At 53.6% G+C, this 27,348-nt stretch overlaps 2 protein-coding genes across 4 annotated transcripts; one reads left to right on the top strand and one right to left on the bottom strand.

The window, feature by feature from the left end:
• Positions 1-618: 618 nt before the first annotated feature.
• On the top strand, positions 619-6,591 carry LGALS2 (galectin 2). Of its 3 annotated transcripts, none has more exons than XM_058805874.1 (4): positions 619-694; positions 4,784-4,866; positions 5,078-5,237; positions 6,394-6,591. In XM_058805874.1, the coding sequence occupies exons 1-4, from the start codon at positions 689-691 to the stop codon at positions 6,538-6,540; spliced, it is 396 nt and encodes a 131-aa protein (XP_058661857.1). In that variant the 5' UTR covers positions 619-688; the 3' UTR covers positions 6,541-6,591. The 3 variants fall into 3 exon arrangements, with proteins under 3 accessions (XP_058661857.1, XP_058661858.1, XP_058661856.1); XM_058805875.1 differs by lacking the exon at positions 619-694 and adding an exon at positions 1,109-1,204; XM_058805873.1 differs by lacking the exons at positions 619-694; positions 4,784-4,866 and having other exon boundaries at positions 4,983-5,237.
• Positions 6,592-7,481: 890 nt separating this feature from the next.
• On the bottom strand, positions 7,482-15,428 carry CDC42EP1 (CDC42 effector protein 1). Its single transcript, XM_058805105.1, has 3 exons — positions 15,226-15,428; positions 10,892-11,776; positions 7,482-9,895 (listed from the first exon to the last, which is right to left on the bottom strand). The coding sequence occupies exons 2-3, from the start codon at positions 11,334-11,336 to the stop codon at positions 9,096-9,098; spliced, it is 1,245 nt and encodes a 414-aa protein (XP_058661088.1). The 5' UTR covers positions 11,337-11,776; positions 15,226-15,428; the 3' UTR covers positions 7,482-9,095.
• Positions 15,429-27,348: the final 11,920 nt, after the last annotated feature.

Genomic DNA, 27,348 nt, shown 5'->3' with positions numbered 1-27,348 from the left:
CCTTCTCAGTTGTCTCTTCTCAAGGCTGAACAGGCCCAGCTCCTTCAGCCTTTCCTCGTAAGAGACATTGCAGTCCCTCCATCATCTCCATAGCTCTCTGATGGACCCGCTCCAGGAGCTCCATGGCTCCCTCGTCCTGAGGAGCCCAGACTGGACACAGTAGGAGACACACACTGCTCTCCCTCTCAGGCAGCTGTAGGGAAAGGGTTAGTAATTTGCAGTATATGCCTTAAACAAGGGCTTGGTGGTGAACTTGTTGCAGAAAAAAAGTCACAAGTGCCTGTGCACAACCCATGAAGGAAACAAGGTTTCAGTTTTGGTTCAGTTCAACTGAATCAAAACTGTTCAGGTCAAAGTTCAACTGTGGTGTGTTTGGATAAGAAATGAACTACTGTGGAAGTGCAAGAAGTGGGGTCACAAATAGGACACTTATTTTTTGAGGTACTTGTCTCACACAACCCCCAGAATCCCCTGGTGACCATTGAATTAAGATCTGAGTGTGCACGGTGGCAGAACCATGCCTACTCTTCCCTCACATGCTAATGTGGAACTGAAAGCCACTTCTACTTCTGCTCTTTACCCAATAAGGGACTGCATGAGAATTATTGAGGAAATAAAGTGGACTGGATGAGACCCCACCATCAAGAAGCCCAAGGCACAGAAGGACCAACGGGAGGCTGCTAGATCCATGGAGGTGACCACCTTCTACTTGACCTATTTCTCTTCTTCTCCCCCTCTCTCTTTCTCTCTCCCTCTTTTCCACATAAGATTAATTTTGTAAAATAAAGTCGGCATTGTTGAACTGGCATTTAGTCTCCTTTCCACCTTAATTTGGGCAGATGACTTCAACAGCAAATGGTAGCATTTTAATTGGCATCACCATTTTCTGGCCCAAAGTGCTGTTCAACAATTCCAAACTTTGACTGTTCTTCCCACCTGGTGGGAGATTGACCAAGCCTTTACTGTTACTTTACTGTCCCTCTGTGGGTGACATCTTTCTCCTGCCTGGTGTGCCCAGGTTACCTCCTTCTGAGGGAGATGGTTATCAAGGGTGACCAGTGTAAAGCTAAAATTTTACTCTGTCTTGGTAATTGCCTCTCTCCTCTAGGGCTGGAATGGGTATAAACTAATTGTGATAATGTACAGGCAATAGCTGAACACATCACTAGTTTGCAGGTCGAATGAAAAATGGGACGAGGAAAAGGTAAGTTGCCCATCAAAGGTAAGAAGGTAAGTTATTTGTGCAGATTTGGGAGGTTGTTTATCTTGTGTGCAAAAATCAAACCTGCCTCCTGAAAAGGGTTGCAGATCTAAAATTCACGAGTTTGAAGTCAGAAAATGAGGTTCTTAGAACAGCATTGTCTTTTGAGAAAGGGACATGGGAGAAATTGTAAAAACTAGTAGATATTATTTTAAATAAAAATGAACAATTAGAAAAAAAGTTCTGCAGCTGAAATATGAGAAAAACAGATGCAGAAAAATCTAGGTAAATTACTATTAATAATTAATATATTATTTACATTATATTAATAAATTACTTAAATTATTTAAAATATATTAATAAAATACTATTAATAATATAATTAATAATATTAAATATATCACAGGGTGGTATATTGTGAGGATCTTGAAACATGGGATGGGGACATTTGGTACAGTGGTGGTGATTTAGAGGCAGACTCTCACGCTACCCCAAAAGCAGAAAAAGTTCAGCCTTTAATTGAAACTGAAACTGTGGATGAGGGGGGGTGGAGAAACTCACACTACTGTTCCCTGCAGAGTAAGATACATTGCAGGAAGAACATTCTAGATGTTCAGGGGAATGTGAAACTGAATACAAGTTTCTCTTATGGGCAGAGATCAGATCTTGCTGAGTGAGGAAGAGGCAGAAAGATTCTGGTGACATAGAGTATTTTTAACTACCACCCCGGGTAACCATAACTACTCATTGACTGCCTGAGCTGCTTGCTGGGCTGGGGGCATAGACCCAGAGGACACAGGAAAGCCTGCTGCTGTTTAAAATGACAGGATTCTCAGATCTGGCAGCCTCTGTGCAAAAGGCAGCGTGTAATTAAGCAATGTATGAAAGACACCAATTAAGGCGAGTCCTGATGGTAGCTCCTGTCAGTCCAGCCCTATTAACTCCTCCCCTTTGTGGCCTTCCAGATAGGCTGAAAATGTTTGTTTCAAAAGCCCAAATTCACATACAAATGGATGGCACCATGAATATTACTGCAGCAGTGGCACAACCATCTACAGACCAAATTCACATACCTACCTGGTATGAATTCTCCCAGGAAATAGGGAATTATTGGTGCCATATGGGATGGGTTGGAGCAACTTCTGGGAAGCCACCTGAACCCCCCTGGTGAGTCTGTTGAATTTAAACCAGCACAGCAAAGCCAAAATCTAAACCAAGACTTGATTCCATTAACAGTACCCACTGCTGCAGCTATTGATAGGGTGGTGACAGAGCTGAAATTTTCTGTGTTACCCTTGGGAAGTGAAAGACAGTTCTGGAAAAATCCATCAAATTATTGCCAGATGGATAATGCCCTCCTGTTAACCCACTGTGCACTGGTTAGACAGAAACGGAGCAATTCCATTTTATGGTTTTTCCAGGTTATAGGAATCCTGCATATTAGAAACTGCACCTAGAGCTGAGAGTTCTCCTATTCCAACCTTAGGCACCCACAGCAGATTTTAGCTTTTCTGTGTACTATGTTCTGGTGGTTTTAATTTGTGTATGTATCTCTAAGTTTTGTTTACAAATTCAACCAAGTAATGAAGGTTAACAAGTATGACATTTGTAAACTGTGTTGGAAAGATATGCCTTGGTTTAATATGTTTATACTTAATGAAAATAAGCAATTACTGCTTGTTTGCTTTTGCCTAAGTCTGTAGAAGACCCCCTTCTCATGGGTATATTTACTAAGACTGGAATGCCCAGGATACTGTTCAGACAGCAAGTCCTTACTCCCCAGAGAAAAAGCGAGTTACTGTGCAATTTAGCCAGTCATTAGGTTTTGCTCCAATATTTGAGAAGGGGACCCTGGGCTCTGTATTATCCCTGGGATGGCTGCAGGGCAGCAGTTGATAGGAAGGTGTGGACACAGCAGTGTGGTGGGAAAGAGACCCAATGCCAGAAAACACCATCCCCAGCACTGGTTCCTGCTGGTTCCATGATCAGCCCTGGAAGTTTCACCAACAGTTTCAGGTCCTCCACAGTAAACAAATTTCCCAAGCCTGCTGGAGTATATGACCCCTTGCTTGTGGGAAACACTCCAAGGAAGGAGTGCTTATCAGTATTTCTCCTTTCTTCAGAATGTTTTAGGAAATGGTAGAAGCTGTCTACCAGCTGTCTGTGCAGCAGCAGGAGCACTCAGCTGCTCTCTGTAGGGCTTGGGAGAGGGACTGAGGGATGACTGGTCTCTCAAGCCTTGACCCTCTCCTCCATCTCCTTTTTCCACTTGACTTTTGGGGTCTTGCAAAGCAGGGGCACTGTCTGCTGAGCTCTTACCTGGGAAGAATACAGCAGGGATGATAGTCTCCTGTGAGGACAACATTCCTATATCTAAGGATTAGGGAGGATGGAACTATTGAACCTGATGTGGCCTGGTGTGTGGCTCCTCAGGCTAAAAGGTTTGGGTTTGGATGGGGCTTGGATGGGAGGTTGCAGAGAGCTGCCACATATGGGTACTGCAATCCACACAGCTGAATCTAGAGCCACAAGAAGGGAAGGTGCTGGGATGCCACTCTGTCACTCCTGCAAAGGACGCTCCATAACTCAAGCCATCTAGAGGGGATGTGTTGGTTGTCCTCTCCTCCAAGCCCCTTTGAGCCCTTCCTTGGAGCACTGTGGGGAAGGATGGTGGAGACCATTTTTGTCTGCTGGTATGGATTTCGGAGCTTCCCCTTGCCACAAAAGGAAGGAGCTGGGATGTTCTTTTGGGTGAGCTGTTACACACAGGAAAGAAGGGAACATGGTGGTCACACCTCCCTGGCCAGCTGGGAAGATGCTTGTCCTATCTCATGTCTAAAGTAGCACCCCTAAGGTCTCTGTGTCATAGTCCTTCCCCTGGGACCCCACCAAGGAGGCTGGGATTTGCTTTTATTTGCTGGAATCCCTAGTAAGAAGTGTACATATGGAGTTTTTTTTCCTGGGATCAAAGCCTTCTGGCTTAATAGCAGCCGTTGGAGTTTTTTACAAGCAGGAGTCATGTTAATGTGTAAGCCTTGGGAAGTCCAGAGCCGTAAGGTCCTATGTGCAAAGCATTTCTGAGCTAAACTGCTGGTGTCTCCCTGCCTGGTTACTCTGCCCTCTGAGGAAAATGCCTGTAAGGGCTGCTGCTCCTGTCCTCTGTCACCCAGGGTCCTCAGCTCAGCAAGGCTGAGTGAGACTGGCGAGTCATAGCCACTCTCACCACTTGCATTTCTTGGGCAGCATTGGCTTTCCACCAAACCCTGGACAGTGCCCCTCTGCTCTTTGTGTCTCCACTGTCCTGCTTTCTCTTCATTCTGCTGAGGACAAGCCAGGTTTCACTTCCTCTCTCTTGGATGTCTCTTCTCTCTTGTGGGTTTCACTCAGCCCACTCTTCTCTCACTGAATGAGAAGTTCATGCAAGACTTGCAGTGTGGAGGGTTTTGTCATGAGAGGAGCACCAGCTGAGAGCAATTTATGTTCTCCTGGCTGGGATGCCTCCAAGCAGCACCCTCTAAATGGTAGTGTCAAGTCAGGAGGAATGGCTGAAGGAGCCCCACAGACTATTTTTCTCTCCCTTAGGGAAATATTGAAATCTTAAACCTGAATATGAAGCCTGGGAACACCCTGAAGGTGAAGGGCAAAATATCTGCTGATACTGTTGGGTAAGTACAAAGAAACCACCTTGCCATGCCAGGGTTGAAGGTGGGCTATAGAGGAAGGTGGTTTTCCAAGGTTGCCAGATACAAAATAGCACATTGTTGTGCCACCTGCAACACTGATGGAGGAACTGGGTGCAGAGATGTGTGTTGGATCTCAAGTCTTCCAAGACCCTCTCCTGTCCATGCATATGATTTTCCTCATGCTCCTTTACAGCTTCAGCATCAATCTTGGCTGCAGCTCAAGAGATCTGGCATTTCACTTCAATCCTCGCTTCAACGAGTCTGTCATCGTCTGCAACTCCAAGTGCTCCGATTCCTGGCAGACGGAACTCCGTGACCGCCACCTCCCTTTCTTCAGGGGCTGCACTGTCAAGGTGAGGGTGCCAGCATGGTGTCAGGGGGTATGTGGGGTGTGTTTGGGCTGATAGGGTGTGAGGGGAAGCCCCTGGTTAGCAGATTCCCATACCATAGTTTTCCCGGTTCCACCCAATACCTCCTGCTCCCTCACCATGGCCCCTCTTCTGGGTTTTTGGTCCTGATTGCCGTTTCCACTCCTCTTTCAAAATTGCAATGTTTCTGGGAATTTTAAGTGAGCCCTGTCTGTCTCACACTTTGTAAGTGCTTCCTGGCCCCTCTGTCTGCTCAGCAGGGGAGTGTACCTGGGGCATGTATGAAAGTAAAGGGAGTCTCCAAGAAGCAGAGAAACAGTTTGCTGCTGTTTACCTTATTTCTCTCCCTCCTTCCTGTGTAAACACAGGCTTTAAGGCAACTTCGAGTTTGGAGCAATGTCCAAAAGCCTCTCGCTGAACTCTTCTGTCCTAATTACTCCTGGATCCATGCTGCCAATCTGTCCTTTCTCTCTTCCTGCCAGGGATGCTGTCCTGTCCTCTGGTAGTTGCTGCCTCACCTTATCTGATGTCCCAAATCACTAACAGGGCTGCATTTAGGAGTAGTCCATTTAGGATTAACAGGATTGCATTTAGAAGTAGTCCAGTTCCTATATCTGTGGAGAGAAAGCTTGTTTCTTTAGACAGAACCAGCTCTTGGGGAAGGGGTAGTGAGGTGACGGCTTTGGGGAACATTGCCTTTAGTTTTGAATGACCAGTGATGCATTCTTGTCCTGTCTGCTTGTGCATGTTTATCAGCAAAGCTCCTTTTTCGGAGTCCTGGTGACCTGCTGAGGGCATTATGGGGTCAGGTTTATTCAGAACAGTGGTTGTACACCTTCCATATGCTCTGTGAATACATGTAAAGGCATACCTGGGTTTAGCTGCTGGGAGTTTACATTCTGAGTAGCTGAAACAGCCTTGGGAGAGATCCTCTCCCCAGTCATAGTCTATATTCCTGCTTAGACCCTTGATATCAACTGCTCATTTCCTGAATCACCCTCACCTCAACCCCCAGCACCTTGCTTAAGGTTGTAGTGGACAGGTCTGACCCTCTTATGTAGTCAGGCCTTTTGCCTAAAAGCTGACCCCTGAATACCCTCTTTGCTCCCAATTCCTGCCCTTCTTTCTCTTTTTTCCCCAGTTCTTCATTGAAATGCTGTCGGACAAGTTCCGTGTGAAGCTGCCCGATGGCCATGAGGTGTGCTTCCCCAACCGGCACGGCCACCGCAACATCAGCTACGTAAGCATCGTGGGGGGACTGAAGATCATCTCCTTCAAGCTCACCTGATGGGCACTGCTTCCTGGCTCTAATAAAACCCAAGCCAGTGGAAGTCTGGCTGTTCCAGCTGCTTGGTCTTCTGTGAGAGCTCTGTGTCTCTGTGCAAGCCAGTGACCAAGCCCAAGGTTCTCCCACCAATAGGAAAGAAGCCATTGTGGGATAATGCCAGATACCTTCCAGGTCAGAACAGGCTGTGGGCTTGAAGGGATGGTAGGTAGGCCAAAGCAGGCTGTAGGTGGGGTCCAGGATGAGGACACCATATGATTGCTGGGGAAACGGATGTGTAATCTTTTCACAAAGCTCCATTACTTCCTGCAGCCAAGCTTTTGGGAAGGGGGGATGGTGAATTGGGAAGGAAGGCATAAATGTAAATGAAGTGGCATTTGATGTGGCATTAGGTGCTACAAAAGTGCATCATTAAAAGGTGGCATGGGGATGACAGCACAGGTATGCCCCCAGCCAACATTCCTGCCATAGATAAGGGATTGTCTCCAACTTTCCCTTCTACCTCACCTCACTTATCTGCTGGCACATTCCAGTCAGGTTAGCCATTACTCTGACATTTCCACAGCAGATCCTATTCATCAAAAATGAGGCAGTGGGATTTGGCCTCCTAGCACAGGACTACAGGCAATTAGTCCCAATTATTACATGTGCTGCTCTAATTCGAAAGTACCTTGCCAACTCAAAAGTGAGACTGATGTGTGACAACAAACATTGGGACACTTCAGGCTTGGTGGGAGGAGAGCAGAGTAGAAGAACATCTTACAGGGAGCCTGGTCCAAGGCAAGGTGGCAGTGTCCTGGCCCTCCCTCTCCACTTCCTCACTGCCAAAGATGGAGGGATTGGTGGCTGGGGCTCCAGCAGACATGGCAAGGAAGACAATAAGGTCACAGCAGCCAAGAGGACACACCAGAGGTTAGTATCAAAACTGTTTTAATAAGGTCAATAATAAGTGCATGGGATACAGAGGGGAGGCAGAAAGGATAATTCCACAGATATGGATCTTTGGTCTTGTGTTATGGTCTGGGAAGCAGAGGGCAGAGGGGAGCTCATCCTGAGAGCCCAGTCCCCACCCTGGAAGGTGCATGGGAGAATAAGGCTGATCCTGCTGGCTGCCAGTGGCCAGACCTGGGGACTTCCTGAAGCTGGTGCCTGCCCTGGTTTGCTGCTGGTGGCTGGCATGAGGCAGCCCCTTGGGGAGGCTGGGGCACATGGGCTTGTCCTTAACCTTGGTGGCCTGGCTGCAAGTGGCACTTGCACGTGCATCCTGAAGCTCTTTATCCTGCTCTGAAAAGCTTCCTGGCAAAAGCAGCCAGGTGGCAGGAGAGATGCGTGGGAGCAGAGTCCTGCAGCCATGGCCCAGCATCTCCTCCCACTGCACACGCCCTGCTGTCCCAGAGAACAAGGGGGGTCCTGTGAGGGTCCCCCCAGTGACCTCAGCCCCCGAGCATGTTGGCTCCACACCGTGGCACAAAGGCGCTTCTGTGAGGGCCAATCTGCACGCGGGCCAGCGTGGGGACAGCTCATTCCAGGGCAGCTGTGTCACCCAGGGCCACCCGGCAGGGGACAGCAGCCATGCTCCATGCCACCCTTGGGGAGGGTGCGCTGCAAAGAGGGGTGTGTGTGGGGAATGAGCAGGGGACAGGATGGAGACACAAACTGTGCCACCACCACCACGAGGATGGTGGCACAAACCAAGTGGTTGCAGAGGAGTCTCCTTGTTCTGAGGCAGGGGGAAAAGAAGGGATATTTAGGGCCTGAACTGCAGAATTTGGTGACCTGACAACCTGCCTTTGCCACTAGTCAGCCAAAAAGTTTCTCTCCTCTCAATTGCTGAGGGGAGTGGGGGCAAGGAAGGAAGCTGTCCTAAGTGATGCCCAGCAGCAGGAGGCAAGTGGAAACTTTCCTGATTATTTCTGTGCATGCTCTCACCTCCTGAACACCGAGCACACAGCTTTTTGAGGGAGGCAGGGGAAAAGAGAAACCTCAGTTCTGTGGGGTTTGCCTGTCCCTTGGGACCCCAGCTGACCTTCCCCTGTTGATAGATGGGCTGTTCTGAAGGGTCTTGCACCAGCTGGAGCTGGGGAAATGCCATCCCCTTCTTCCCAGAGCCATCATTGGGAATACCTCTGGGGAGGCACGCGTGCCATTGCAGAGGAGGGCTGGGAACATCAGTGGAAGGATGAAGTATGTCCCCAGACATGCTGGTGGAGCCAGGTTGGGGCTTGAGAGAGGGGGTGCTGGGGAGAATGGGATGGGGTAGGAAGGATTCAGGGTTCCTTTGGCATATGGGGCTGTTCCTTTGATGTCTAAGGGCCGTGAGGCTGGAGTAGGGGTGCTATGCCTGGCTCTGTGGAGCCCACTGGCCCAGCCCCAGGGAGCCCCCCAGGAGATGGGCTCTCCTCCTGCCCTCCCCGGCCTGCCCAGTGCCCCCACCTGGCAAGGAGGTCACCCACTGGGCCTGCTGGTGACACCAGCACCAGCGGGTGGGGCACAGGGAGGAGGGCAAAGACGCTGGCACCAGTGTCTCTTCTGGGGCCTGTGATGGGCGGGATGGCTGTTCACACCTTGACTTCATCGTCCTCTTCCTCCTCCGCATCAGCATACTCGAAGGAATTGCTGCGGCCCCCTCGGGCACCGCTGTGGCTTTCCTGCAGGCTGGAGAGCTTGGTCTCCTCCTCCTCCTCCTCTCCTTGGTTCCAGCTGGCCTCGGGGGAGCGGCTCTCCCTTGTCACTCGTGACCCCCACAGGCTGCTGCTGGGGCTCTCCCACGGGGTCTGTGTCCGGGCCTGCCGGGGACCCTCACCCTTCTCTGGGCTCCGCGGGGTGCTGGTCCCACCATAATGGCGGGCCAGGACATGGGCTGCTCGGTCAAATTCTCCAGCCTCAATGGTGCAGTCGTTCCAGTGGCCTTGCCACGGGGACCCTGTGGACACTGGCCCTGGCCCCGAAGCCCAGACAGAGTTCGCTCCAGCGCCTTCGATGGCACGTGCCTCTCCGTTGGCATGGACCGACAGGCCTGGCAGTGAGCTGACCCCTGACACGTCGCTCTGCCTGGAGTGGTCCCAGAAGCTAGATGCTGCCTTGTCCTCTTCATGGGATGCAGGCACTGCTGGAGGGACCCTGTCCTTGGTCCCCTCTTCACACAGGAGGTGTGGGCCATCCTCCCCCACCTCGTTGCCATTGGTTTCAGAGAAGCTCATCACCTGGAGGAGCTCGCTCATCAGGGAGGGCCCCAGATCGAGGCGGAAGGACAGCAGGGAGTCGGAGCGATCCAGCTCATCCTCCCCGGGACAGGTGCTCTCTTGGGCCTTTTCCAAACGAGGGACACGAGGGATGGTACAAAATCCGGACTCCAGACCTGTGAGGCAGAAGGTATGGCTGGTGAGGGAGCAAGCCTGACTTAGTTCTGCAGGGGAAAAGGGACACCGCTGACAAAGTGGCTCAGGCCATGCTCCTGTCAGTGGCACTGGCCTCTAAAGGACAGGTCAATGTCTCTGTGGACATCTCCAAAGCACAGAGTTACAGCAGAGGGTCTCCAGGTGGGCTCTGGGCTCGGCAAGCTGGCAGTGGGGCTGAGCCAGGCAGGTGAGACCAGGAGATGGCAGCATTGCCTCAGCCTGCCTTTCCCTCTGAGCCCGGCCTCCTCCCCCGGCTGCTGCAGGCACCCCTGATCCAACCCCCACCCTGAGACCTTCTGCTCCAGACCTCCTTCCCTGGGGAAAAGCTGAGCACAGCCCAGAGCAGTGAGGCTGGAGAGGAGCCATACAGATGTCCTGTCCCGTCCTTCCCACAACCCTTCCCCAAAGGGCACCCTGGCTGGCAGGGAGGGATGTGGACACGGTGGAGAAGGGTGGATGGAATCCCTAAGGAGCAGCATATGGAGATGTAGAGGCTGGCACAGCTAGGGACAGGGTTGGAGCATCTGTGTGGAGGTGGGGAAGGCCATGCTGTGGGTCCCCTTGACCTCACTACTTTGGAGTGGGAATTGCTGCACTGTCCCAGCACCTTTTTGGCTTCCTCAGGGAGGCTGCTCAAGTAAAAAGGCAGATGGGGGGTGCTCCCTTACAGGTACTGCACACAGGCTGTGTGGCACTGCAGGAGAGGGGCAGAAACAGAGAAACCATCCCTGCCCCGCTTTGAGGGACACCCTGGAAGGAGACCTTCCAAGGGCAGGAGGAAGGTCAGGATTATCTGCTTGGGGCGATTGTCAAGACCAGGCGGTCACAAATATCCCATTCCTCCTTAAAACCTTAAGTTCCTCACTGTGGAGGAAACTGAGGCATGGAGCAATGGAGAAGGGCTGCAGAGGGTGTTCAGTACCAGGGCACCAGCCTGGGCCTCACGCTGCACTCACCGTAGGCCTGGTGTGTTTTGGAGAAGCTGTTAGAGGCACTTTTGAAGGAGAACTTGCTGGTCAAGCCCCTGCTGGTGCTGTCTCCATCATACATGGCCTCGTTGAGCTGCGGCAGCGAGACGGCGTTCTTGATGATGGGCGAGACGGCGGGGGGCGCGGGCGAGGCGCCCACCTGGCCCCCGCTGCCCCGTCTCTTCAGCGGGCTGCGGCGCACATGCTGCAGCGTTCGCGCCAGGAAGCTGTTGGGCTTGGCGGCGTTGGCCCCGCCATGGTTGCTGAGGAAGGAGGTGTCCCCGAAGACGTCGCCGCCGCGCCCCACGTGCATGGTGTGCCGGAAATCGCCCAGCGGCGGGCTGATCATGTCCGGCGTCAGCTCTGACTTCAGCCGCCGCTTGCCGTGGGAGCCTGACACCCAGCTCAGCACCGGCAGCTTCCCCAGGCTCATGTTGCACCCTTCAGCCTGCCTTTGAAAAAGCTCCAAAAATCAGCCCTCACCAGGCTTCCGGCACTGGGCTGCTCTGTCACTTCCCCAGCCTCCCCATTGCTTCTGCTCCGATGCTCTTGGGGTGATGGTGCATGGCACTTTATCTCTCGGCAGGTTTCTTGCTTCCCTGCGCTACGTTGTGCTCATGAAATCACCCTCAGAGGGTACCTCCCCAGTGGTGAGGATAGTGGTGGCACGCGGATATCCCCAGGGGGTGTCTGGGTCACCCCCTGTTCTGCGGAGGTCACTGGAGGCTGTGTCTGGTCGTAGACTTAGAGGTTAATCTGCTGTCTTCTACTGTCGCTGGGTGAGTGGGAGCCAGTCATGGATGGGACAGCAGGCAGCAAAGGGAGCTTCAGGTGGACTGGCGGGGCAAGAGCATTGGTCCCCTTGTTGGCCACCTAAACAAGGCAAGAGGAACAGTGAAAGCCTTGGACAGGATGTTCCCAATCCCATTGGCTGTATCCACAGAACTGCCTGAGGAGGTTAAAGGCAGTGCAAAAGGCAGTGGCGAGCTTGCTACTGGCTGCCCCTTTATCTGGCCCTTCTCCTGGGGAGGAAGAAAAAGGCTTTCCTCCAAAAACATGTGCTCTCCCTCACCTTGCTGACCTACCTCAGTATGCCTTAGTTTCCTGTCTGCAAAGCAGCTTTGCCAGACCCACGCCACAACACAGGCCGAGGATTTCCCTCCGAGGCAGAACCTCCTCCCAGAGCAATGCCCTGCTTGGCTGCCCCAGCTCCTGGGGTGAGAAACCTCTCCCTCCTTTTTGCTATTCAGATGAACCCTTGAGGAGAGGGTGAGGCCTGGGGCCCATGTGCTTCTTGGGAGAAGTGGTGGGAAGCAAAAATGCAGTATTTGTATATTGCTTTGTTTGTCCTTCACTGGCTGGGTCCCTGGGAGCTGGGCAGACATATTGGAGAAGCAGGGAGTCGGCAGTGTGGGGAGGGCAGCCACTCTGCAGACAGGGGAAACTGAGGCACGGCAAGGGAGGTGATTGCCTGAGGCTGGAGGAGAAGGTGGGATGGGTCCCTCCACTCAGGCAGGTCCCAGAGGCAACGAGGGGCAGGCAGGAAGCAGCAGCTGGATGCACTGGATGCACGGCAGGGTGATGACCTCCCAGTCAGTGGGGAGGACTGTCAGATCAGCAGATCCCCTGTTAGCGTGCATAGCAAGTGGGAGAGGGTGGGCTGGGGAAAGGAGAGGATTTGGGACATCTCAGAGTGTTGGTGGCCTGGGAAGCCAGCTGGGGACGCATCCTTCCCTGGGCTCAGTTCTGTGCCTGGGCCATCAGACAGAGCTGAGTCCTGCAGCAGGGCTGGCTGTGAAGGACAGCATGCCAAGCGGTGACGCAGGAGCCACATCTCTTATCTGCGTGTGCTGGGTCCCCCAGTGCTGCATGGCTTTCCCTGCCACGTTCCCTGCCTCTCCTGCTTGTCCGTGCATTGCCTTGGAGCAGCCAGGCAGTGCCAGGACGGCAAAGGCCCTGGAGAAGGGGATCCTGGACATGAAATTGCTTTCCTGGCTGGCTAGATGCATTTTTGCTTTGCCCTGGCCTTGTTTGCTCACCCGGGGCCTCTCTTATCTGCCCGGGGCTAATGACTGGGGAAGGGAAAACAAACCTCCCCCAGCAGCACCCAGCACCATTGGCTGCCTCCCAGGGTGGCAGTGGCCTCCTGGGGTGGCAGTGGCTGGTGGCAGCAGGGACAGAGTGGTGGCAGGCTGGGTTCCTGCTGGCCCCCAGGTCCTGTAGCTCATGTCCTCCTCCTGCCCACAGGCACCATGCAGTGCTGCCTTTCAGCAAACCAGGCACATGGCAGATTTGGGGTAAAGACACAACTGGGGGGCTATTTCCTTTCTGTGGTGAAAGCCCACCCACAGCCATTGGGGCAGGGCTCTCCTGGAGTGCAAAGGAAACTAATGGGATGGTGCCTGCAGCACAACTGGGGTCTTGGGAGCACCGGGAGAGAGATGCAACCATATTTTTGAGCTGTCCCCAGGATCTCCCAAGGAAAGCACGTGACTCTGGCAGAGGGGATTAGGTGAGCTACAGCACTCAAGTTTTTCCCTTCCTCTGCACGTTGGAGCCCTTGAGAAACCCAAAGTGGGGACTGACCCCTTTAGCATGTACTGCACAGCCAGGGCTACTCCTACCCCCACCCCAGATCCCCCCACAACACAGCTGCCCTGCACCCCCCTGTGTGGGACATCACACCTTGGGGTGGGGTGGGGAGGCAAGGAAAAGGGGGGATGTGGGAGGAGAGCATCCCCTTGTTCCCTATCTGGACAACTACTGAGTGAGGGAGTGGGGTGGAGGAAAGTGTTTCTCCTTCCTTGTCCCTTGGTCACCACAGGGAAGCAAGCCAGCAACTCCTGGCCCCTGGCTCTCCTTGCCTGCTGGCAGGCAGCAAGTGCTGGGAAGAGGAGGGAGGGAGAGAGGGAGGGAGGGAGTGAAGCAGCTGGTGCCCAGCCCTACCTGGATGGCAGGTTTCTGGCAGGCCTGTTGGGCTTTTCCTCCTTCCATTCTCCCTCCTTCTTTTCTTTCCTTCTGCCCCTGGAGTCGCTCCCTGCCCCCTTCCCCCCTCCCGAACAGACTCCTCCAGGCCAGGGGAACTCGTGATTCTGTGGGCAAAGGGTGACCTGGGTGCTGTCCTTTCCTCCACTGGGCAAAGGGACCCTCTGCCTGGCCCTCTCTCTGTCTGGGTGCCACTACTTCCATCTGGCAGCCCTTGGTGTTCGCCAGCTCCTGGCAAGCCAAGCCCACAGCCCACCACGGCCTCCCCTTCCCTGGCATACTCCCTCTGGCTCCCTTCTTGCCTCCTCTAGGAAGCCCCCTGCTTTCAAAGACCCACTGCCAGCACTCCTCCTCCTCCTCCCAGCCTGTTCCCCCCGAGTTCAGCTGGTTACCACTGGTTTTCCACTAGCTGGGAATGGCCAGCGCTGTTCTGCTTGCTGGGAAGAGCGGAAACCAGAAAGGAGGGGAAAATAATCCAGATGTCTAGTTGGATAGAGCTGCTGAAAGCAGCCTCTTCCCTCCCCCAAAGGGGACATACTGAAAAAGAAATTTGGGGTGGTCTCAACAGCAGGAAGAGCGGGTGGAAATGGCAGTGGGTGGCCAGAAAGGCTTTCCCAGCCTTCCTGAGTGATGAAAAACCTCCCTCTCCCTGAAGGAAGGGAGGCAGAGTTCCCCTGTTGGGTGACTGCTTTGGGATAAGGAAAGCCAGCAGGGACAGGCTCTTGGGGAAGGGGGAAAGGGGCTTGGCTGGCTGGGCTGGGCCTCCCTCAGCTTCCCTGGAGCTGTGCCGGGCAGTAGGCAGATGCCTAAATCTGACTCCTGTGCTGCTGGCTGCTATATATACACATAGTCATATCTCTGTATAACAAGGATATTTTTCCAAGCAGACGTTCTGGGACACAGAGGGAGGCTGGAGCTATGGAGATGGGCAGTTTCCAGCCATCCCTTCCCTGCCCACTTGCGAAAAAGTGCTCTCTTTCTTCCTCCATACCCCTAAAATTGAGGTGCCGAGAGCCTGTGGGGCTTTGAGGGGTATCGGAGCAAGGTTTGGGAAACAAGCGTCCTCCTGCCTTCCCCCATCCGTGGGACCCTCTTCTCACTCCCTTTCCTTCCCGCCTCTCCCCCCCGTCCCGTGTCCCCTCTCCTCACTCCCAGTTTCCTGTTGCATTCCTGCTTTCTGCTCCCTTTATTTTTACCATCCTTCCCGTCTCTGTTGCCTTGCCACCCCTCCCGGTTCTCCCCAGTCCAAACACCCTCTCCCCCCTTTTCCTTCTGGTCCCAATACGCCCCTGCCCCCAGCTCTACAAACTCACGAACCAAAAACTTTCAGGATTTACCTCTTTCGAACCAGCGTTATTATTTTTTTCCCGGTCCTCCAGACGAAAAGTTGCGAGACACTCTCGGCAGGCCCCTGTAACTTGTTCCAAGGATTACCGGTGCTGCGCTCCGGGATGCAGTGGGGGGAAAAGCGGAGGCATTGTCCCCTCCTTTTCCCACGGCTGTCCCCCAAGGCTGGCTCTCCCAGGCTGACGCCCTGATGCCACAGGAGAGAGGGAGCGAAGCTGGCGGGGAGGGGACGTGGGAAGGAGGAGGGCGGGCTGCAGCACTGCCGAGCCAATCCTCGCCTCGGCAGGGAGACCAGAGAAAATGAGATTTATTCCAACTATCCAGGACAGAAAACTTCAGGAACTTCTCTGCCGCTCCCCTCCTCCTCCCCGCTTTCCCGGTGCCATTTCCCGTCTGCCGGCATTGGCCGCCTCCCGCTACAGGGGCTTTGGGGGAAGGGGGGAGGCCAGGCTGCTGTCTAACCGGGTTTGCAGGGCAAAGGAGAGGGGCTTGAACCCTGTGTGTGTGTGTGTGTGTGTGTGTGTGTGTGTGTGTGTGTGACACCTCGGGTATCACACAGGGTCCCCTGATCCCATATTGCATAGAAGTTCCCAGGGGTGTAGTAAGCACTGCCAGTCAGGACTGGGGGCTGCGCCTGGGTGGTGGTACCAGGAGCTGTGGGTAGCACTGGGGTGAGCATTAGCAGGATGACAGCCTCCCCAAAGGCCACCTGGGCCAGCCTGGTGTTTGTTACAGGGTCAGGACAAGCGTCATACCAGCGAGAGTGTGTCAGACCAGGCTGAGGGGGTGGCTGTGGATAAATGCAAGGAGACGCTCTTTGGTGGCACCAGGGAGAGCTTCTGCCCACACATGGGACTCCAAATACCTCTGGCATCGTGTGTTATCCCTTGATCAGTCCCTATTGGCACTAACAGGGCAGAAGACCTTATCAGTGCCAATAGGGGCAACCTGCTGGTGGGTGTAGCACCATCTGTGCCAGTGGTGACCCTCATGGCCTTCAGGCTTGGCTTGGTGGCCCTGCTGGGGACCACTTGGCCACGCACAAGCACCTATTCAGGGCCCTGCTGAGGAGAAGGGAGGTGTCTCTGCAGGTGAAGGCGAGACAGGACTTGTTGAAGGGATGACAAGATGTCTGCAGAGGAGACGTCAAAATGGAGCCTGGCCGGTCAGGTGGCTCGGTGGCTTGTGCTGGGGTGCCCAGGCAGGAGCACCCTATTGCTCAGAGCTTTGCTAAGCAGCAGTAGTGGGGTTTGGCACTGTTCTCTGGCTTCTCTTCTGCGAAATGGAAGTTGGAGTTTCTACCTTCCATGGAAGTTTTCTCCATTAGGAATTAAGACCATATGTGCATGTTGGTGGTGTTGAAGTGGGTTTGTGCCTTGGAGGAAGATGGAAGCTTAGCTCTGATGGGAGATGAGCTCTGCCATCAGTGAGGAAAGAAGGAGAAATCATGACATGCATCCTCCCAGCTTGCCAGGGGTATGGTACGCATTCCTTCCCCTAGGTCCTGCTCAGTGGAAGCTAATTGGGGTGGTGGGAGAGGCAGGAAAGACCCTTTCTTTGGGTCTCCTGCCTCTGCATGGCCTGCCAGGGCATTTCCCCCCACCCTGCCTGAGGGGCTCTCCCTCACCCCCATCCCTGTGCCCTGCAGCAGAGGCTGCATCAGGAAGCAGAGCCTGGGCCACGGCAGCCACCTCCACTGGGGAATGCAGAACAAATCTTTTCCAGATGGGACAGGGGCCACGTTCTGCTTCTTGCAGGGTGGCCGGCTCTCCACTCCCTCCTTCTCAGTGCTACTCCCAGCATCTCTGTGCTCTGGGCCAGGATGGGCTTCATTTCCAGGAAAGCATCTGGAAATGCCTTCTCCTCAGCATCCTGCCCCAAACCTGTGATGTTGCAGCCATGCCAGCCAAGCTCTGACTTTTGTACTCCTAGGTCTAGCACTGAAGTGCTTTGGTGACCTCAAGGGTCAGGGGATGTGCCAGCTCTGGGTGTCAGTACTCATCCTGGCCTCTGGCTGCTCGGTTGCACCCCCTTCTTTCATATACAACAGCCTGGAAAGTCAGTCCATACAATCCTGCTTCTCAGCCTATTTATCCACCTCAGCTGATAAAGGAGAGGTGGCTGTGAGGCTGGACAGTGCTGCAGAGTCACTGTACCACCCATGGGTGCCCTGGGCAGGAGCTGGACCCCTCCCAGCCCAGCTACCTCATTTACCTTCAGTCGCCCCAACCTTTCATCCCATCTGTAACCCTCAGCCCCCAGGCAGCAGTACCAGTCTCACCATGACACAGAGACTGGCTACTGGGCTTATCATGGAGCAGACAAGTGGCCCAGCAGCTTTCCCAGATGAGAATTTGCTTTGACTACCACAACATCAAAGACAGGGCTGTGCAAATTGCATCCCCTCATCTTCCCAGCACTCATCCCTCCAACACAGGACTGAGGTGTTATGGATGACTGAATGTGATGGGGAGGAGAGAGAAGTGGACGGATGTGGGGGGGCTGAAGTCTCTGCCCCACACTTCTTGGTGCTCACTCCCTCATCCTATCTCACTTTGCAGTGCCTTCCACTCACAGGCTCAATGCCTGAAGGAGGCTGATACAGGACTCCCCTCCAGTACAGAAAAATCCTTCTACTCCTTCTCCCCAGTGCCTGGGAGAAGCCAAGGGAAGGTGATAAGGGCATTGTGATAGGGTGCTCACCCATGGGTTTATATTCCCTGCCATTTCAGTTTGCTTCCTTCCCACCTGCCCTCCTTCCCTGGGAAATTTCCAAGGATGGACCTCCAAGAGCACAACAGTGCTGAAAACTTCCTGAAGAGGGAGGGCAGGCAGGGGGCTCGGTGGGAAGGGGGTGCATTGCTCAGTGCACAAGAAGCAGATATCCTGTTGCTGCCCAGGGTCTCTGGCTCATATTTCCTCATTAACTGAAAGTGCTGCTCGTTTGCAGGTGACTTCCAGATGTTTCCATTCTTCTCTTGGGGCCATGAGGGCACATACCACATGGGTATGGGGATTACTGCCAGCAGCAGGGGGGGGGCAGAACCCTGCCACGATGGGGATGGGGGTGCAGAGAGCTCCCTTGCCCCACCTGGCATGGCCTCATCCAGCTCCCACTCACCCTGGGGCTGTCAGGTCCCTTCTCCCTGCTCCCAGCCCATGGCCCTCGGTGCTGCCTCCAGCCCATGTCTCACTGCTCTGGGGATGAGCTGAAGGCAAAGCCGGTTTCAGGGTGACCAAGCCAGAGTGGCGGCAGGAGGTGACAGCCTGGGGCAAGGGATAGGTGCAAGCACCCAGCGTCTTGCCAAGGGCATCCCTGGTCAGATGCCAGCTCTGACTTTGTAGGCACTGGGTCTCTCATGCCCTGCCGTTTCTCCACTGGGGTGATTTCTCCTCTGGCTGAACCCCCAAATGTGCTCGGCCAGGCTCAGCCCATTTTTGCTGTGAGTTCCCCACGCTGTGCCTGTTGCCTTTAGATAACCAGGGAAAGGGGCTGGAGTGCTCTGGTTCCCAGGATCCTTGTGCTGCACTGGGGAAGGCGAGGAGGGAGGTTGTGGTGAGCACCCCCAGGCAGGCAGCAGCGCTGGCTTAGACCCACTCATGCTCTAAGTGGGGTGGATAATCCTGTAAACACCCACTTCTGACTCTCCCCACCAGCTCCTCCCCTGCCCTGGAGCAGTGGGAGGCCAAGGAATGGGACTGACCACGTCCTGCTTGTGGGATTTGCAAAGGGGGGAGTATGTGCTTTTCCCCTGGGAGCAGGGCTGGGAACTCAAAGCCTCGGGGTTTGCCAAAGCCCAGGAGGAGGCACGGATGAGTTCCCAGGCTTGCTGGCAGGCTGCCTCCCTCCCTCTGCCCATCTCCTCCTATCCCAAATATTTTCATCTTTCCTCCTCCCCCCACACTCCCCGGCTTCCTCCTGGTATGCTATTCCTGTCTGCTGGCCAGGGATGTGGGGTGCTGTAGGGCTGCTGTGGGGGTTGTGGGGTGGTGTTGGGTGTGAGGATGGAGGGACAGACCCCAGGACAGACTCTGATCTATGCTTTCCCTCCAAGTTTTACATGGGCACAGAGGGGAGGGAGGGGGAGTTTGGGACATAGCTGGGAGGGGGAGGGAGGATGTTGCATAAACCAGAAGTAATCCAGGAACAGCTGCCTGTGGCCTGGAAACACTTCTGTGATTCCATGTACTAGGAAAGGAGATGTAAATATAAAGATATATATTCATGTATGTAGACATCTCCCCAGAACAACCCCACCCTTGATTCTCCAGTTCTTTTTCACAGACCTTGTAAAAGTCAGAGCAGGAGGGACTGGGGGGAGGGCTCAGATACAAATTTGGTGCTTGGAAAAGCAGCTCTCTGTGTGCAGGGGGATCTGTGAATCTCTTTGCCCTCCCTCAAATATGTTCCCTTGGCAGGACAAGGAGGGGGGAGCACATCTACAGGAGTTTAAAGCCCATGCAGGCTGGAGGGAGCTGGGATGGAGGTTGTTGGGATAGGGAGAGAAAGGAGGAGATGGTGAAGGTAGGAGGGATACAGAGGGGCAGGAGGGGAAGGGGGTGAGTGGGAAACTCTGGGCCTTTATGAGGAAAGGGCCTTTTGGAAATGAATTGTGTGAGGACGTGCCTAAAGGTGTTTTGGGGAAAGGAGGATCTGGGGGATTTCAAGGGAAGGGAGTAGGTCCCCAGGGCTGGCGTGGCATGGGAGAGGGGACTGTCACGGAACAAGGAATGGGAGATGCATCCATAGAGCAGAGAGGGAGTGGCATGCGGGGTGAGGAAGAGTACAGTGTACAGAGAGAGGATGTGGGGATATAAGGAACGGGGATTAAGAGATAAGTCATCCTTGCTGGGAGTGGGAGACCATGCTTGGGGAACTCATTCTGGTCAAAGGGAAGAGGTGAAAGCCAGGGGAGTGGTTGGACACAAGGCCTGGACAACTTTTTTATCCTAATGATTTTGCCTGTCCATCCAGCCCATGTATTTTTGGCCCACGGAAGGAAGGGGGTGGGGATGCAGGAGCAGCTAAAAATAGGGGTGTCCCTGCCCATTCCCCCAAGGCGGGCATCTGTCTGCCTGCCTGCCTGTGGGGTTGATGCGGGATCTGGAGGAGGGGAGCAGACCCAGCCTCCTCCCCATGGCGTCTGGCTCTGCTTTTGTTTGTCTCACAGCCCTAGAGGGACAGGAAGAGGCTGCAGGGCTGGGGAACAATGGCTCATTCTCCGGGAGTCTGCGCCTGCGGAGGAGTGATAGGGGACACGGGATGGTGGCCAGAAGGCACAGCCTCCTAGCGCCACTGCTGCAGCACTTCAGCCCCCAGGAGATGATGGGCTCCATTGCGGGGTGCAGGGGGACCTTCCCCAGCCCACCCCTCTGCCCCAGGTTCCTGTGTCTGGCTGCAGAAGGGCTGAGTCACAGTGGGTGCACTTTATAGAGGAGGCCAGGGAGGCAATGCTGCCAACCTGAAGAGTGGTGGGAACACGTTTCCAACCAGCACTGGGGAATGCACTGTCAGCCTCTCTTGAGCCTCTGTAACCTTGAGTGAGGCTGGAGCATGCACCCCCCAATGGGAATGTCCCCAGGTGGGGCTGGGAAGGTATTTGTCTGGGAGCTGTACTGTGCCTCTGTCCCAGCTGTCACTCTGCTCCCTGAGGCACTGCCAGTATTGGTGGAAGCTTCCTTCATGCTCTGTGCTCCCTGCTGTCTGGGAGATTGCCAAGGGGCATGGATATGTGTGCGTGGTGGGGGGTGATAAATCCTTTTATCCTACCTCTTTCTTCTCCAGACCCTCCTTTTGAGGCAGTGTCTCTCCCGGATGTTAGATCTAACAGCATGGTGCTGGAAACTCCGCAGGGAGAGTCTCTCCCCACACTTCTTCTCCAGACTTGCTAGGGATATGAGGAGGTGGTGTTAGCACCTGAGGTAGGGGAGAGGTTAGGACATATTTTGCAAAGATTGAGCAAGAAGGGGACAGAAGAACCTCCCTGTTTCCAGCCCCCTTTTTTCCAAGGTCTTGGATAGTTGGGGCTGAATGCTTGCCAGGTCTCCTCTTGTTTACTCAGCCGGGGAGCTGACACATCCAAGGTCTCTGCTGCCTCCACTTTCCCACATGCTGCTGGCCGGCACATTCCAGGGCAGAGTGGAGATCAGTGCAGAGGCATACCAGAGGTTTCCATCCGGGATGCCATCCCCTCCTCCCTGCTCTCCCCAGGCATCCGGCACCTCTTGCCAGGTTGTGAAGAGCGGGCATCACACGTGCTCAGCATCCTGAGCCTTGAGAAGCCAGGGCTTGCACAGAGCCCAGGCGTGGATGGGGACCCAGAGACAGGGATATGCCTCTTAAAATGAATGCCTTCAGCAAGGCTCTGTCCTTCTTCCTGGTTCCCTCGGCAGGTCTCAGTCCTGTTCCCTGTCATGACCCATGGGAGATGTGAGGAGGAGTCAGGGATACCAGTCTCCGCTTACTCCTCTCTAGAGAGATCTGGGGGAAAGGGGCAACACCTAGCTAGGCAATTTTAGGACAGGCACCTAGGCACCTATTCCTGCAGCTGGGTTTAGCTTGCTGAGGGTTAACAGTGCTGGGCTTTGCAGCTGCACCCTTCTCCTGCAGGCACGGGCTCTGCTCCCTCCTGGGCAGCAGCTCAGACCTGGTGTGGCTGCCTTTGGTTTTGGGACAGAAAGCCACAAAGCTTTTAAAAATAAACGCCGGGAGATAAAGAAAGGTTTGGAGAGCTGGCTGCAGGGCGGGGGCGGGAGCAGGGCCCTCGCCCTGTCATTGAGGCTGGACGGCCGTGTCCCAGCGATGCTCCCAGCTCCTCCACCGGGGCTGCTGCCATCTTTGCCTCCTCCGACCTCGGGCTGCTGCAGGCAAAGGACCACCGTGACCTTTCCTTTTCCCCGCGGACTGGCCCATAGAGGCCCTTTTACGCCCAGCCCCAGCGTCTGGAAGAAGGGGCCTCGTCTCCCTCGCGGGCTCCACAGGAAATGCGGAGCCTGGAGGTCAGAGGCCAGCCCGCAGCTCCTCCCGAAGGGCTAGGCCCCGCGCTGGGCCTTGCATCGTGCCGGCGCCCACCCGCCGCAGAGCGGGGAGGGAGGCAGAGACCTGCGAGGGGGAGGGAGAGGGCCAGGCTCTTCCTGTTTATGTGACTAGCAGACCCCCAAGAAAGGGAAAGGGCTTGGAAAGCTCATTGCTCTTGGGCGGGCTCCAGCAAGTGACTGTCTGCGACTCAGCCCAGGGATTGCTTCTATGTGGCAGGGTGTGACTTGTTTGCAGGGGAAATGGGCATCCAGCTCCAGGGAGGGCTAGGGTTGCATTCTGGGCCTTGTGAAGCTCTGTTCTAAGGGAGAGACTGTGGTTAGCTTCCTGGGAAGTGAGGGACAGCTCCGCTACATGCCAGACTTTGATTCCTCCTATGGTTGTCTCTGGCTGATGCTGGTCTCTGTGGGATGGTCTAAAGGGCAAAGACCCACTCAGGCTAAGACAAGGAGGTAGCTGGGTATTCTGGCTTTGGGACGGAGGAATGGGGAGCACTGGGAATGCCAGGCACGGTGGAATGTTTAGGGGAGGGTGCCTGTTCAGCTATGATGGCTTTAGAACAGATCCCATACAGACCTCCCATGTTATCTAGGGTCACATCTTGCAGGGCATCTGGTGTGGCCGTGCTGGTATGCGGAGGAGGAAATGAGGTCCAAGATGCCACGCTCTTTTCTTCACCTCTGGCACAATACTGCTCTGGCTTAGGTCACATCTGTACTGAATTTGTCATATCTCAGCTTTGGTTTGTAGTCCTTGGCTCATGCTGAGTGTGGGTGGAGGTGTGCTCTGTGCCACCTCTGGTGGATGCCCTGGAGGACACACCATTAGGCAGCACTAACAGGGGCAGATGGGAGTTACAGCCCTTTGCAGTCCCACAAGTAAGCCCAGGCCTGGCTCAGTGCAGCAGCTGCAGGACACAAATAGCTGAATGCAATGTAGGTCATAGAATCACTGAATAATAAAAGTGCTAGGGTTGGAAGGGACCTTAAAGTTCATCCAGTTCCACACCCCTTGCCAAGGGCAGGGGCACCTCCCACTAGATCAGGTTGCCCAGAGTCCCACCCTGGCCTTGAACACTTCCAGGGATGGAGCATCCACTGTTTCTCTGGGCAACCTGTTCTGGTGGCTCACCACCCTCAGAGTTAAGAATTTCTTCCTATATCTAATATAAACCTGCTGTCTGTAATTTTAAAGCCATTCCATGAAAGGTCTTAGGAAAGGTCACACAGTCAGAAGCAAGGAGCCCTGGCAGGTCTGTGGGTCAGGAACAGGCACAGCCCTTGGCTCCTTGGGTGGGTCAGGAACAGGCACAGCCCTTGGCTCCCCATATCCTTCCCTTTGCAAGGGCTCCAGTTTAAGGCCAGGCTGACCCACAGCATTTTGGCTTTGCCTAACCACCTCCTTCCCCAAGGGGTTGGCTGGTGGGGTGGTGACACCCTCTGGCTCTGGAGTAGCGTTATAAGCGATGGTAGCACTTGGCTGCTCTCTGCCCTCTCTACAGAGACTTTGTCCTCTTAGCATCTACTCAGCTCTTTCCCCTCTTCATGTCCTGGACAGGTTTCCTCTCCAGCCAAGAGGAAAAGCTCCTGATATAGTCCTGACCTGTCCCTTTCCCTGATATGGCACATGTTTAGTATGAGTGTTGTGGGATGGTATCACCCCTCCTGCCTCTCCTCCATCAGCATCTGGCCAGTCTCAGCCTGACACTGACCCAGGGACTCTGGCAGCTGCACACCCTGGAGCATGTTTATGTACCAGCTCAGGAGAGGAGCTATACAGGACTTGGATCACCTCAGAGAAGAGGAAGGGAAGATGGAAATGGTGTTATCTATCTATGTTTCTTCCTTTTCTCCTGTTGAATCATTCAGAGTATTTCTGAACAGGGGTAAGCAGAGCTCCCAGCTAAGCAGCTGATGTCTTGGTGACAATTTATTCTTCTGAATTCAAACTGCTTACAGACAGTTTGCTCATCTCCATGATGACATCTGAGCTGGTTCTTCTCACTGTCACAGTATCTTTGCCTTCAGCTGCCCTGCCAGGGTTTGCCTGTTGGTGCTTCTTTGCTCCCATCCTAAGCTAGTGTTCCTGGGAGATGGTGGAAACACACTTGGTCTGGGCAGCTGGCCTTGTGGGGGGGTCACTGGTGATCCTGCAGTGCAGTGGAGTCTTCTTGGAGAGGGTGAGGTGTACTGTCTGGGGAAACCTGTCCATCCCACAAGGCTGGAGCTCTGCTGGTGTGGAGTGGGAGTGTTTTGTTTGCTCTGACTAGGTGAGTGTCCACAGAGGTGATGCAGGGGTTGGGAGGCCAGGATGGAAAGGGCTTCTTGTGACTGTTTAAGGAGGTCTAGAGGATATAGGGGAAATAGAGAGGAGAACTGGTGCACATGGGAGTGCAGAGGAATGGCTGGCTGTTACAAAGCTATCTAGACACATTGATTTCTGTTCTGCAGTCTCATCATCCCTCTCTGACTTCTAACCCAGACTGATGACCCTGCCTCATTTAACCCATTTAACCCATTGCTGCGGGTCAGCTACTTGTTTTATCCAGCCAGAATGGATCTGGGGCAGACCTCATTCACTATGACAGACCTATATCCCAGAAAGCAGAAACAGGAAGGATAGATTGCCCATTTCCACTCCTTCCCTGCTCCCAAGGCTGGGATTGGTGAGAATACCTGAGTGACACTGAAACCCTCAGAAGGACTGAGACATGCCCGGAGAGTCAGGAGCACTTGTGGGGACCACAGCCAAGTAAGAGTCTCAATTCAGTGGGCTTGCAGGATGCTAACTGGAGACATTGTCATTCCCAAGCTCTTTTTTTCCCCCCAGGATAATGCTGGGGCCCTTTTGTGATTAATGCTTTGAATGTTGGTTTACATGCAAATCTGTCCCAAAGTTATGTCCTGAGAGGTGGAAAACACTACTTCATACGTGTGTTCGACGTTCCAGTTTCTAAGGGGTGCAGCAGCCAGCCGCTGGGTGAGGTTCATGTGGTCACATTGACCTCTGGTGGCTGTAGCCTTGGAGTGCAAGGAGGTACTAAGGCAGGCAGGCTGGGTTGGGTGAGTTTGCTGGCTGCAGTTGAAATGCCGTTGTATTTGTTCCTTCTCTAGGCTCCATTCCCCACCACCTCTCCTCTTGGACAGTAATTTGTTTTCCTCTCTGAGCAGATACCCACTCTTTGTGAGTACACCCTCAGTCCATGTAGTTCCTCTCCCTGAGAAACAAATTCTGCTTGCACACAGTCCAGTAAGCAACAAAGGTGGATCCCTTGTTGGAGAACTGAATTCACTCCCAGTTTCTAGACAGAGTGGGTCATATTTGGGGAGACCAGACTGCTCCCCTGTGTTCACTGTAACCTGTATTCACAGACCCGTCCTATGCAGCCGAGGGCAGACTTTAATGGTCCTCTTGCAAAGGGTCACCAACCAGATTCACAATGACCCCTGAGATGGACTCTTGGTTGGCTTGTATTCTGGAGAGCGAGGGGAAAAAAGCTGAGACTAATCCCACTGGGATAATGGTTTAAGAGTAAAGCAACTGCTGAGTTGGAGCCCCTTTGCCAGGGGCAGCTGGGCAGCCTTGGAGCGAGAAAGCTCATCCCAGTGACTCTAATCCCGTCATTCTGCTCTAATTCAGGTCTTCCTTGTGACCCTGCACACCTCTGGTGCCCTAAGGAGGGCACAGATTTCTTGCCAATACCTTACCAAAGGGCTCCCACATGCTTTTGCCTCCTGTAGCTCCAGGCGATGGGTGTGTGCGTGTGGTGAGGGGGAGGAATGCTGAAGGAAATATTTGCTTGTTTTGCTATCTCCACACAGACACACGCATTTCCTTCCTGCTGTAAAGGCCACTCGCTTTTTGAGGGGAGACCTCATTCCTCCTCCCTTCTGCAGCCACTGCTGTGAAAGGAATAAACCACTGCCAGTGCTTCTGTGGTCTTATATCTGCTGTTAAAAGTGTCGGGCAAAAGAACAGGTAGTCAAAGTCCTTGCAAAGGCTGTTAATATAAACACTGAGTTTGATGAGAGTCGTTAAGAGGAGCTTTTTTCCTCTGTGTGTTAACTAATCCACCGTGAAGCAGTGCATGAGCCAATTAGACCAGGTTGGAGTCGATTATTTTGTTTCACAAGTCCTTTTGTGTTTTTGGCATTTGTTTTGTTCCACACAGGAACAGAAACTGCAGAGGGTTTTTTCATGATACCAAATCGTGTTGGGACAGCTATTGCAGGGTGGAAGTTTTTATTATTAGGGGAATTATTTCATACTCACTTCCTCAACCTGACTTGGGTGGGAGATCACCCTGGAGACCTTAACAAACCTCCCCCCTAAAACTTCAGTGGGAACTCTAAGTCTCCGCAAATCACCAGGCTGCAAGAAGAATCACTTATTTTGATTGGGGAAGGAAAAAAAAAAAAAAAAAAAAAAAAAAAAAAAAAAAAAAAAAAAAAAAAGAAGGACCAAGTTCTGAAGATGTTCTGACTGGCTCACACTCTGGACACTGTGGGTAGGCAGTTTCAGCTTTGTAAATTTACAGCTTCCCAAAACACAGGGCAAGACTTTACAGAGCACTCGGCTCACCATCTGTAACCGCAGCTTGAGCTTTGTACCAATGGCATTTTAGCCACACAATCAGGAATTTATTGAATTCCTGCCCCGTTGCAGACCTCCCTAAAGCTATTTCCAGGCAGGGGCAAACAATGCAGTGCTGAGGCATGGCCAGCCCAGCTCACCACAGCACGGACTCACTCGCCTCGGCGGGATCCCTCTGACCTCTTAGTGCCACCTCACACCACAAGGCTCTGCAGAAAACCCAGCAGCTGCCACACTCTGTGGCCATGTGTGCTAAGCCCATCTTCTGGTGGTGGAAAGGACTCGTGGCTCACCATTTGCTAGCTTGTTATAGATTTCCTCTGTGAGCCTGTGCGGCTGGGAAAGTTTTACCAGTGTGACTATTTTGGTTAGGATTTGATAAAAACCCAAAACAACAAACCAAACCAACAATACAAGAACAAAAAAACCCCACCCAAACACCCCAGTGTCATTCCTAGTGTGAACTCAAGTGTGCCAGCACTAA

Source organism: Ammospiza caudacuta, chromosome 5 (assembly GCF_027887145.1).
Source record: "Ammospiza caudacuta isolate bAmmCau1 chromosome 5, bAmmCau1.pri, whole genome shotgun sequence".
In the NCBI taxonomy this organism is placed as follows: domain Eukaryota; kingdom Metazoa; phylum Chordata; class Aves; order Passeriformes; family Passerellidae; genus Ammospiza; species Ammospiza caudacuta.
Note: the sequence above shows the minus strand (reverse complement) of the source record. Positions and strands in the feature narration are given on the sequence as shown.

What these genes read in the sequence shown, in the direction of transcription:
- CDC42EP1 (XM_058805105.1), bottom strand. Translation starts at nt 11,336, where the DNA reads ATGAGCCTGGGGAAGCTGCCGGTGCTGAGCTGGGTGTCAGGCTCCCAC. An exon ending in CAAAACACACCAGGCCTACG is followed by an intron (nt 9,896 to 10,891) that starts GTGAGTGCAGCG and finishes TCTGCCTCACAG; the next exon opens with GTCTGGAGTCCGGATTTTGT.
- LGALS2 (XM_058805873.1), top strand. Translation starts at nt 4,983, where the DNA reads ATGGAGGAACTGGGTGCAGAGATGTGTGTTGGATCTCAAGTCTTCCAA. An exon ending in TCAGGGGCTGCACTGTCAAG is followed by an intron (nt 5,238 to 6,393) that starts GTGAGGGTGCCA and finishes TTTTTTCCCCAG; the next exon opens with TTCTTCATTGAAATGCTGTC.